At 44.7% G+C, this 11,955-nt stretch overlaps 1 protein-coding gene across 1 annotated transcript in view; it reads right to left on the bottom strand.

The window, feature by feature from the left end:
• Positions 1-11,955, bottom strand: part of LOC139405748 (protein kinase C alpha type-like) — a 29,751-nt gene that overhangs the window by 8,961 nt on the left and 8,835 nt on the right. Inside the window, exons 5-11 of the mRNA XM_071148170.1 lie at positions 11,366-11,477; positions 10,824-10,952; positions 8,269-8,425; positions 7,763-7,958; positions 7,286-7,498; positions 908-1,081; positions 114-205 (exon numbers count right to left, since the gene is read on the bottom strand). Coding sequence (XP_071004271.1) covers positions 114-205; positions 908-1,081; positions 7,286-7,498; positions 7,763-7,958; positions 8,269-8,425; positions 10,824-10,952; positions 11,366-11,477 — 1,073 coding nt within the window. The remainder of the gene's footprint in view (positions 1-113; positions 206-907; positions 1,082-7,285; positions 7,499-7,762; positions 7,959-8,268; positions 8,426-10,823; positions 10,953-11,365; positions 11,478-11,955) is intronic.

Raw genomic sequence — 11,955 nt, 5'->3', positions numbered from 1 at the left:
ACAGGGAGGGGACGGATGGTGGAGGTGACTGTGATATGTATGGCAAACTGCTTGACTAATAAAACCAGATGGAACGATGGATGGAGAGATAGGGAAGTAGGTTGTATACATACGCTGCGTGAGGCTCTTTGAACTTGCCAACTATCTGGATGTGAAACATGAGGTCTCCTCCGTTGACATACTCCATCACATAGTAGAGACGGTCCTGGGTGATGGAAAATAATGACGCTGTTACTAGGGAAACGAAAACACACACACATTGGTTCTTGAGGTAAATGAATTGACCTTTTAGTCAAATAGTCCAACTAATTAGTGTTTGACCTGAGGGAGCAAACAGACAAGACCACACAAACATGATCACTAGTACCACTGCCCTGGTATTCTCCTAATGATGCACACACACACACACACACACACACACATAATGCAAAAACACACACGCGCACACTCATGGAGGGGCGCACACACAAATGTACGCACGTTAGGCACGCGCTCCCACCCATACACACACACATACACATTATGTAATTCCCCTCCAGTCAAAATGAAAAAGTAATCTGTTCCCAAATAACCTCTCCTCCAGGACTAATGACCTTGTTAAGGGAAGCAAGCTAATTATTTCATTGGTTCATTTAAACACAGATCTGGGTCAACTAAGACCAATATGATTAAAGGGTGAAACACCTAAATGTCTTAAACTTGAGGTTCATTGACCAAAACAAGTTGATTCAAGACCTGATAGTTCAAAGCACTGACATGTCCCTGGCTGTTCATTGACTGAACAGTGTTTATTCTACATGATTGATTGACAGACATAATGACTACATGCAGTGAATGCACTTTGAGGACTTTGCTGCAAACTGCCAGGAGGGTATTGTGGTAAGGCATGTTGCTCCATCACACACACCTCTGTCTGGAAGGCTGAGTAGAGTGCTGTGAGGAAGTGGGGGCGGTTGGCCAGTCCCAGAACCCTCCTCTCCACCATGGCACTCTCTGTGTCCTCATCCTGGAACAGCACATCCTTCTTCAACACCTTCACCGCAAACAGCCGCTCACTTCCTCTCTCCTCAGCCAGCAGTACCTGGGGGAGAGTAGAGAGTGGGGGAGGGGTAGGTAGGGAGGGGAGGGAGGGAGGGGGGAGGGGTAGAGGGGGGGGGGGGGGGGGAGGGAGGGTAAAGGGGGGCATCTGACCGACTGACTATCAGAAAGACACACTGACCCCCTCTCTCTCTGTCTCTTCTTTCTTTAGGTCATATCTATCTCTCTCTCTCTCTCCATCCCTCTCTCTCTATCTCTCTCCACCCCTCCCCTCTCTCTCTCTCTCTCTCTCTCTCTCTCTCTCTCTCTCTCTCTCTCTCTCGCTCTCTCTCTCTCTCGCCATCTCTCTCTCCCTTTCTCCCCATCGCTCTCTCCCTTTCTCCCCATCTCTCTCTCCTTTTCTCCCCATCTCTCTCTCCTTTTCTCCCCATCTCTCTCTCCTTTTCTCCCCATCTCTCTCTCCCTTTCTCCCCATCTCTCTCTCCTTTTCTCCCCATCTCTCTCTCCTTTTCTCCCCATCTCTCTCTCCTTTTCTCCCCATCTCTCTCTCATTTTCTCCCCATCTCTCTCTCCTTTTCTCCCCATCTCTCTCTCCCTTTCTCCCCATCTCTCTCTCCCTTTCTCCCCATCGCTCTCTCCCTTTCTCCCCATCTCTCTCTCCTTTTCTCCCCATCTCTCTCTCCCTTTCTCCCCCTCTCTCTCCCTTTCTCCCCCTCTCTCTCTCCCTTTCTCCCCTCTCTCCCTTTCTTCCCCTCTCTCTCCCCTTCTCCCCCTCTCCCCTCCCTCCCTCTCTCTCCCCCTCCCCCTCTCTCTCTCTCCCCCACACCCCCTCTCTCTTCCTTTCTCCCCTCTCTCCCTTTCTCCCCCTCTCTCTCCCTTTCTCCCCATCTCTCTCTCCTTTTCTCCCCATCTATCTCTCCTTTTCTCTCTCTCTCTCCCTTTCTCCCCATCTCTCTCTCCTTTTCTCCCCATCTCTCTCTCATTTTCTCCCCATCTCTCTCTCATTTTCTCCCCATCTCTCTCTCCTTTTCTCCCCATCTCTCTCTCCCTTTCTCCCCATCTCTCTCTCCCTTTCTCCCCATCGCTCTCTCCCTTGCTCCCCCTCTCTCTCCCTTTCTCCCCCTCTCTCTCTCCCTTTCTCCCCTCTCTCCCTTTCTTCCCCTCTCTCTCCCCTTCTCCCCCTCTCCCCTCCCTCCCTCTCTCTCCCCCTCCCCCTCTCTCTCTCTCCCCCACACCCCCTCTCTCTTCCTTTCTCCCCTCTCTCCCTTTCTCCCCCCTCTCTCTCCCTTTCTCCCCATCTCTCTCTCCCTTTCTCCCCATCGCTCTCTCCCTTTCTCCCCATCTCTCTCTCCTTTTCTCCCCATCTCTCTCTCCTTTTCTCCCCATCTCTCTCTCCCTTTCTCCCCATCTCTCTCTCCCTTTCTCCCCATCTCTCTCTCCCTTTCTCCCCATTGCTCTCTCCCTTTCTCCCCATCTCTCTCTCCTTTTCTCCCCATCTCTCTCTCTCCTTTTCTCCCCATCTCTCTCTCCTTTTCTCCGCATCTCTCTCTCCTTTTATCCCCATCTCTCTCTCCTTTTCTCCCCATCTCTCTCTCCCTCCCCCCTCTCTCTCCCCTCTCTCTCCCATCTCTCTCCCTTTCTCTCCATCTCTCTCTCCCTTTCTCCCCCTCTCTCTCCCTTTCTCCCCTCTCTCCCGTTCTCCCCCCTCTCTCTCCCTTTCTCCCCATCTCTCTCTCCCTTTCTCCCCATCTTTCTCTCCCTTCCCCCCTCTCTCTCCCCCTCTCTCTCCCTTTCTCCCCATCTCTCTCTCCCTTCCCCCCCTCTCTCTCCCTTTCTCCCCATCTCTCTCTCCCTTTCTCCCCTCTCTCCCTTTCTCCCCCCCCCCCTCTCTCTCTGTCTCTTCTTTCTTTAGGTCGTATCTATTTTTCTTGCATAAGCGTTTATTCCTCTGTAGACTATCTGCCAGTTATGAACAGAACAAAAAGGAGTTCCAAATGTCCCTTCAAATAGTACATTATAGACTGGAGTGTGTGTGTGTCTGTCTGTGTGTGCGTGTGTAAAGTAGCCTAACGAACCATCTTGTATTCAATACCAGGATCAACGACCCAGGGGAGAAGGGTTGAAGAGCCAACTGGCAGCAGGGGATGATTAGGGGGCCATGATATTGTGAGGTGCCAGGTTGAGAGTTTAGCCAGGGTGGGTGACCACTGAGAGTCATATCTGAAAGACAGCTAGAACAATGTTGATGATGCTAATAATGTGTGTGTAGTCCTCATGGTTTCTGGTCTATACCGTATCTAATAGAATGGCTGGCATGACAGTGATGGAGTTTTAATTTCAACTCAGTTAGACCCAAGGGACAACACTGGGCAGTGACACTATCTGTCATACCTGTACTTTGATTGTGTTACATCATCAGGCAGGTGTGTTATGTTTATTACAGTGTGTCAACAGACAGGTGTGTTATGTTTATTACAGTGTGTCTACAGACAGGTGTGTTATGTTTATTACAGTGTGTCTACAGACAGGTGTGTAATGTTTATTACAGTGTTTATTACAGTGTTTATTACAGTGTGTCAACAGACAGGTGTGTTATGTTTATTACAGTGTTTATTACAGTGTGTCCACAGACTGGTGTGTTATGTTTATTACAGTGTGTCTACAGGCAGGTGTGTTATGTTTATTACAGTGTGTCACCAGACAGGTGTGTTATGTTTATTACAGTGTGTCACCAGACAGGTGTGTTATGTTTATTACAGTGTGTCAACAGACAGGTGTGTTATGTTTATTACAGTGTTTATTACAGTGTGTCACCAGACAGGTGTGTTATGTTTATTACAGTGTTTATTACAGTGTGTCACCAGACAGGTGTGTTATGTTTATTACAGTGTTTATTACAGTGTGTCAACAGACAGGTGTGTTATGTTTATTACAGTGTGTCACCAGACAGGTGTGTTATGTTTATTACAGTGTGTCAACAGACAGGTGTGTTATGTTTATTACAGTGTTTATTACAGTGTGTCACCAGACAAGTGTGTTATGTTTACTACAGTGTTTATTACAGTGTGTCAACAGACAGGTATGTTATGTTTATTACAGTGTGTCTACAGACAGGTGTGTTATGTTTATTACAGTGTTTATTACAGTGTGTCAACAGACAGGTGTTTTATGTTTATTACAGTGTGTCAACAGGCAGGTGTGTAATGTTTAGTACAGTGTGTCAACAGACAGGTGTGTTATGTTTATTACAATGTGTCAACAGACAGGTGTGTTATGTTTATTACAGTGTGTCTACAGACAGGTGTTTTATGTTTATTACAGTGTTTATTACAGTGTGTCAACAGACAGGTGTGTTATGTTTATTACAGTGTGTCTACAGACAGGTGTTTTATGTTTATTACAGTGTTTATTACAGTGTGTCAACAGACAGGTGTGTTATGTTTATTACAGTGTTTAGTACAGTGTGTCAACAGACAGGTGTTTTATGTTTATTACAGTGTTTATTACAGTGTGTCAACAGACAGGTGTGTTATGTTTATTACAGTGTTTATTACAATGTGTCACCAGACAGGTGTGTTATGTTTATTACAGTGTTTATTACAGTGTGTCTACAGACAGGTGTGTTATGTTTATTACAGTGTGTCACCAGACAGGTGTGTTATGTTTATTACAGTGTTTATTACAGTGTGTTTACAGACAGGTGTGTTATGTTTATTACAGTGTGTCTACAGGCAGGTGTGTTATGTTTATTACAGTGTGTCACCAGACAGGTGTGTTATGTTTATTACAGTGTTTATTACAGTGTGTCCACAGACTGGTGTGTTATGTTTATTACAGTGTGTCAACAGACAGGTGTGTTATGTTTATTACAGTGTGTCTACAGACAGATGTGTTATGTTTATTACAGTGTGTCTACAGACAGGTGTATTATGTTTATTACAGTGTGTCACCAGACAGGTGTGTTATGTTTATTACAGTGTTTATTACAGTGTGTCTACAGACAGGTGTGTTATGTTTAGTACAGTGTGTCTACAGACAGGTGTGTTATGTTTATTACAGTGTGTCACCAGACAGGTGTGTTATGTTTATTACAGTGTTTATTACAGTGTGTCTACAGACAGGTGTGTTATGTTTAGTACAGTGTGTCTACAGACAGGTGTGTTATGTTTATTACAGTGTGTCACCAGACAGGTGTGTTATGTTTATTACAGTGTTTATTACAGTGTGTCTACAGACAGGTGTGTTATGTTTAGTACAGTGTGTCAACAGACAGGTGTGTTATGTTTATTACAGTGTGTCACCAGACAGGTGTGTTATGTTTATTACAGTGTTTATTACAGTGTGTCTACAGACAGGTGTGTTATGTTTAGTACAGTGTGTCAACAGACAGGTGTGTTATGTTTATTACAGTGTGTCAACAGACAGGTGTGTTATGTTTATTACAGTGTTTATTACAGTGTGTCTACAGACAGGTGTGTTATGTTTATTACAGTGTGTCTACAGACAGGTGTGTTATGTTTAGTACAGTGTGTCTACAGACAGGTGTGTTATGTTTATTACAGTGTGTCACCAGACAGGTGTGTTATGTTTATTACAGTGTTTATTACAGTGTGTCAACAGACAGGTGTGTTATATTTATTACAGTGTTTATTACAGTGAGTCTACAGACAGGTGTGTTATGTTTATTACAGTGTTTATTACAGTGTGTTTGCAGGCAGGTGTGTTATGTTTAGTACAGTGTGTCAACAGACAGGTGTGTTATGTTTATTACAGTGTGTCAACAGACAGGTGTGTTATGTTTATTACAGTGTTTATTACAGTGTGTCTACAGACAGGTGTGTTATGTTTATTACAGTGTGTCTACAGACAGGTGTGTTATGTTTAGTACAGTGTGTCTACAGACAGGTGTGTTATGTTTATTACAGTGTGTCACCAGACAGGTGTGTTATGTTTATTACAGTGTTTATTACAGTGTGTCAACAGACAGGTGTGTTATATTTATTACAGTGTTTATTACAGTGAGTCTACAGACAGGTGTGTTATGTTTATTACAGTGTGTCTACAGACAGGTGTGTTCTGTTTATTACAGTGTGTCTACAGACAGGTGTGTTATGTTTATTACAGTGTGTCAACAGACAGGTGTGTTATGTTTATTACAGTGTGTCAACAGACAGGTGTGTTATGTTTATTACAGTGTGTCTACAGACAGGTGTGTTATGTTTATTACAGTGTGTCAACAGACAGGTGTGTTATGTTTATTACAGTGTGTCAATAGACAGATGTGTTATGTTTATTACAGTGTGTCAACAGACAGGTGTGTTATGTTTATTACAGTGTTTATTACAGTGTGTCTACAGACAGGTGTGTTATGTTTATTACAGTGTTTATTACAGTGTGTTTGCAGGCAGGTGTGTTATGTTTATTACAGTCTGTATACAGACAGGTGTGTTATGTTTATTACAGTGTGTATACAGACAGGTGTGTAATGTTTAGTACAGTGTGTCAACAGACAGGTGTTTTATGTTTATTACAGTGTTTATTACAGTGTGTCAACAGACAGGTGTGTTATGTTTATTACAGTGTTTATTACAGTGTGTCAACAGACAGGTGTGTTATGTTTATTACAGTGTTTATTACAGTGTGTCAACAGTCAGGTGTGTTATGTTTATTACAGTGTGTCTACAGACAGGTGTGTTCTGTTTATTACAGTGTTTATTACAGTGTGTCAACAGACAGGTGTGTTATGTTTATTACAGTGTGTCAACAGTCAGGTGTGTTATGTTTATTACAGTGTGTCTACAGACAGGTGTGTTCTGTTTATTACAGTGTTTATTACAGTGTGTCAACAGACAGGTGTGTTATGTTTATTACAGTGTGTCTACAGACAGGTGTGTTCTGTTTATTACAGTGTTTTTTACAGTGTGTCAACAGACAGGTGTGTTATGTTTATTACAGTGTGTCAACAGACAGGTGTGTTATGTTTATTACAGTGTGTCTACAGACAGGTGTGTTATGTTTATTACAGTGTGTCAACAGACAGGTGTGTTATGTTTATTACAGTGTGTCTACAGACAGGTGTGTTATGTTTATTACAGTGTGTCAACAGACAGGTGTGTTATGTTTATTACAGTGTGTCAACAGACAGGTGTGTTATGTTTATTACAGTGTTTATTACAGTGTGTTTACAGGCAGGTGTGTTATGTTTATTACAGTGTGTATACAGGCAGGTGTAGGTGTGTTTCAGTACCTTTCCGAAGCTGCCTTTTCCCAGCACCATGAGGAAGTTGAAGTCCTGGAGGCAAACCCTGGGCTTGACCGGTCCTGCAGGTAGGGTGGCCAGACAGGGGACTGACGGGGCTGAGGGGGACAGGACAGACACGGGGACAGGGACAGACACAGGGGCAGGCCTCAGGGAGGGGGGGAGAAGGGAGGGGGGAATAGCATCTAGACCACTAGGCTCCTATTGAAGAGAAGAGGGGGAGGGGGGAGGGCTTAGTTATAAAAAACTGTCACACACATCCACACACACACAAACCTGCAATGTATGGATTTTAATGAAGCACTCCTACACCCTGGTGGCCAAAGTGAGGGAACTCACACACATTTTGTTTGGTCATACTCCGAGTCTAAATATACCTATATATACCAATAGTTATATATAATATATGTATTCTATAACTCTAACTAGACCACCCATAATCCACTGCATGAGAGTATGTCTTACATTTTCGTCAGGGACAGGCATGTTGTAGTACTCTCCCTCATCCTGATCCAGCAGTTTGAACCAGCCGCTAACTGAGTGACGGAATATCTCGCTCACTCCGAACGACAGCGATCCCATGAAGTCATTCCGAGACGTACGATCCCAATCCCACACCTCCACCGACAGACGCCGGTCCCACTGCCGCCCACGCACCGAGCTGGGGAGAGAGATGGGAGTGAAAGAGGTTACCGACCAGGTATCCGACCTCCAGTCATCTGCACACCTCAAGACCATGTCAGTCCACTGAGATAAAGCTCCTGGGGCTAACACAAGTCTAGTTCCCTTTGCAGAGTTCCCAGAACTACTGGTACACACACGCACACGCACACACACACACGCACGCACGCACGCACACACGCACACGCGCACACGTGCACACACGCACACACACACACACACACACACACACACACACACACACACACACACACACACACACACACACACACACACACACACACACTCACAAGGTGAAGCTCTCGTTCCAGACGGGGTTGAGTGTGGAGCGGATAGTCTTGGTCTTCTGTTTGCTCTGGCTCTTGGGGTCAGGGATTAGCTTGAGCTTCACGTAGGGGTCAGACAGACCGTTGGGGTCCATGGGGATCAGGTTACGAGCCTCCCGCACTGAGGGGGGAGAGAGGGGGGTGGAGCGGCAGAGGGAAAGAGTCAGACAATGGATAGCATAGATGGCCATACAGATGCCATATCTTAATTTGAACCAGTGTCTCACAGCAGGAAAATAATCCTGCAGCAACAGGAAATGTGAATATTATGTGGATTATGATGAATGTACATTTTTTTGTAGGAGATGATACAAATTGTATTAGGGCAAATCAAGTCTGAAATTACAAACTTTCGAATCCTTTTTAAACTTGAAAACACTACAAGTTTGCAATTCCTTCTGTGCATGAAAAATCCTGCTACAACAGCATGATCAATTTAAGATTTGGCATCTGTCGATGCACCACAGAGAGCATGACTTGTGGGAGTGTGTGCCTGTATTCAGCTCCCCCACTCCGCCTAGTGGTCAGTACCTGACAGTGCGAATGGTAGATTGACATCAGTGGTGGAAAAAGTATCCAATTGTCATACTTGAGTAGCAGTAAAGATACTTTAATAGAAAATGACTCAAGTAAAAGTGAAAGTAACACAGTAAAATACTATTAGAGTAAAAGTCTAAATGTATTGGAGTGCATGAATTGGACCATTTTCCTGTCCTGTTCAAAATGTAATGAATAGGGAAAATGTATGGACTAAAAATAGTACATTATTTTCTTTAGGAATTTAGTGAAGTAAAAGTAAAAGTTGTCAAAATTATATATAGTAAAGTAAAGTACAGATAGCCTAAAAAATGACTTAAGTAGGACTTTAAAGTATTTTGACTTAGTACTTTACACCCCCGGGGTGACAGAGACATGTAAACCCTGTCTCTATCAGTGGTTAGGGACAACACCACCGGGTGACAGAGACATGTAAACCCTGTCTCTATCAGTGGTTAGGGACAACACCACAGGGTGACAGAGACATGTAAACCCTGTCTCTATCAGTGGTTAGGGACAACACCACCGGGTGACAGAGACATGTAAACCCTGTCTCTATCAGTGGTTAGGGACAACACCACTGGGTGACAGAGACATGTAAACCCTGTCTCTATCAGTGGTTAGGGACAACACCACCGGGTGACAGAGACATGTAAACCCTGTCTCTATCAGTGGTTAGGGACAACACCACCGGGTGACAGAGACATGTAAACCCTGTCTCTATCAGTAGTTAGGGACAACACCACCGGGTGACAGAGACATGTAAACCCTGTCTCTATCAGTGGTTAGGGACAACACCACCGGGTGACAGAGACATGTAAACCCTGTCTCTATCAGTGGTTAGGGACAACACCACCGGGGTGACAGAGACATGTAAACCCTGTCTCTATCAGTGGTTAGGGACAACACCACCGGGTGACAGAGACATGTAAACCCTGTCTCTATCAGTGGTTAGGGACAACACCACCGGGTGACAGAGACATGTAAACCCTGTCTCTATCAGTGGTTAGGGACAACACCACCGGGTGACAGAGACATGTAAACCCTGTCTCTATCAGTGGTTAGGGACAACACCACCGGGTGACAGAGACATGTAAACCCTGTCTCTATCAGTGGTTAGGGACAACACCACAGGGTGACAGAGACATGTAAAACCCTGTCTCTATCAGTGGTTAGGGACAACACCACCGGGTGACAGAGACATGTAAAACCCTGTCTCTATCAGTGGTTAGGGACAACACCACAGGGTGACAGAGACATGTAAACCCTGTCTCTATCAGTGGTTAGGGACAACACCACAGGGTGACAGAGACATGTAAAACCCTGTCTCTATCAGTGGTTAGGGACAACACCACCGGGTGACAGAGACATGTAAACCCTGTCTCTATCAGTGGTTAGGGACAACACCACCGGGTGACAGAGACATGTAAACCCTGTCTCTATCAGTGGTTAGGGACAACACCACCGGGTGACAGAGACATGTAAAACCCTGTCTCTATCAGTGGTTAGGGACAACACCACCGGGTGACAGAGACATGTAAAACCCTGTCTCTATCAGTGGTTAGGGACAACACCACCGGGTGACAGAGACATGTAAAACCCTGTCTCTATCAGTGGTTAGGGACAACACCACAGGGTGACAGAGACATGTAAACCCTGTCTCTATCAGTGGTTAGGGACAACACCACCGGGTGACAGAGACATGTAAACCCTGTCTCTATCAGTGGTTAGGGACAACACCACCGAGTGACAGAGACATGTAAACCCTGTCTCTATCAGTGGTTAGGGACAACACCACCGGGTGACAGAGACATGTAAAACCCTGTCTCTATCAGTGGTTAGGGACAACACCACCGGGTGACAGAGACATGTAAACCCTGTCTCTATCAGTGGTTAGGGACAACACCACCGGGTGACAGAGACATGTAAACCCTGTCTCTATCAGTGGTTAGGGACAACTCTTCTAAACACTTAGTTGTGACCTGTGATGAAGATGTCCTCGTTCTCTCCCCGGACGGTCAGGTGGATCCTGCCTCTCTTCTCTGTATGATCTTGACCACACAGGCTGGGCACCAGGCTCTCACAACGCTTGTGGACATTCATCTCACAACCTGTAGTACATGCACACAAGTATAGACGCACCAACACACACACACACACACACACACACACACACATAGAGATAATAACACGTGGTAAGAAAACACTCACACACATATACTGTACATTCATGCTACACACACATCACAACTGCTGCTCTTATTATGCTTGATAAATACTGCACAATTAAAACAATTTCCCCCCAATCCCCCCGTCCCCAAAACACATGTAAATATTGGAATATAACTTGTGCCTTCCTGTATTATACTGATGCTAAAATGTTTATTCTATTCTACTGAGCCATTTACTTTATGTTGGTATTCTTATCTTTTATTATGTCTTATTGTTGTTGCATTGTCGAGAAGGAACCTGCAAGTCAGCATTTTGGCTAATAAAACTTGAAACAGAACGTCTGGTTACTTACAGGAGCATTTCATGCCCTGTTGGATAAGGCCATAGAGCAGAGAACCACAGTGATCACAGAATGTTGGAGAAGTGTAGGTCTGAGGTCGAAATCTGTGTTTACTCTTCAAGTCCTGAGAGAGAGAAAGAGACAGGGACAGACAGACAGACAGACAGACAGACAGACAGACAGACAGACAGACAGACAGACAGACAGACAGACAGACAGACAGACAGACAGACAGAAAGACAGATAGATATGAGAGCAGTAAGTCATTGAGACAGACAGACAGACAGACAGACATGAGAGTAGTACGTCATTGAGACAGACAGATATGAGAGTAGTAATTAGTTGAGACAGACAGATATGAGAGTAGTAAGTCATTGAGACAGACAGACAGACAGACAGACATGAGAGTAGTAATTAGTTGAGACAGACAGATATGAGAGTAGTAAGTCATTGAGACAGACAGACAGACAGACAGACAGACAGACAGACAGACAGACATGAGAGTAGTAAGTCGTTGAGACAGACAGACATACATGAGAGTAGTAAGTCATTGAGACAGACATGCAGACAGACAGACAGACAGACAGACAGACAGACAGACA

This window comes from Oncorhynchus clarkii, chromosome 3 (assembly GCF_045791955.1).
Source record: "Oncorhynchus clarkii lewisi isolate Uvic-CL-2024 chromosome 3, UVic_Ocla_1.0, whole genome shotgun sequence".
NCBI lineage: Eukaryota > Metazoa > Chordata > Actinopteri > Salmoniformes > Salmonidae > Oncorhynchus > Oncorhynchus clarkii.
Note: the sequence above shows the minus strand (reverse complement) of the source record. Positions and strands in the feature narration are given on the sequence as shown.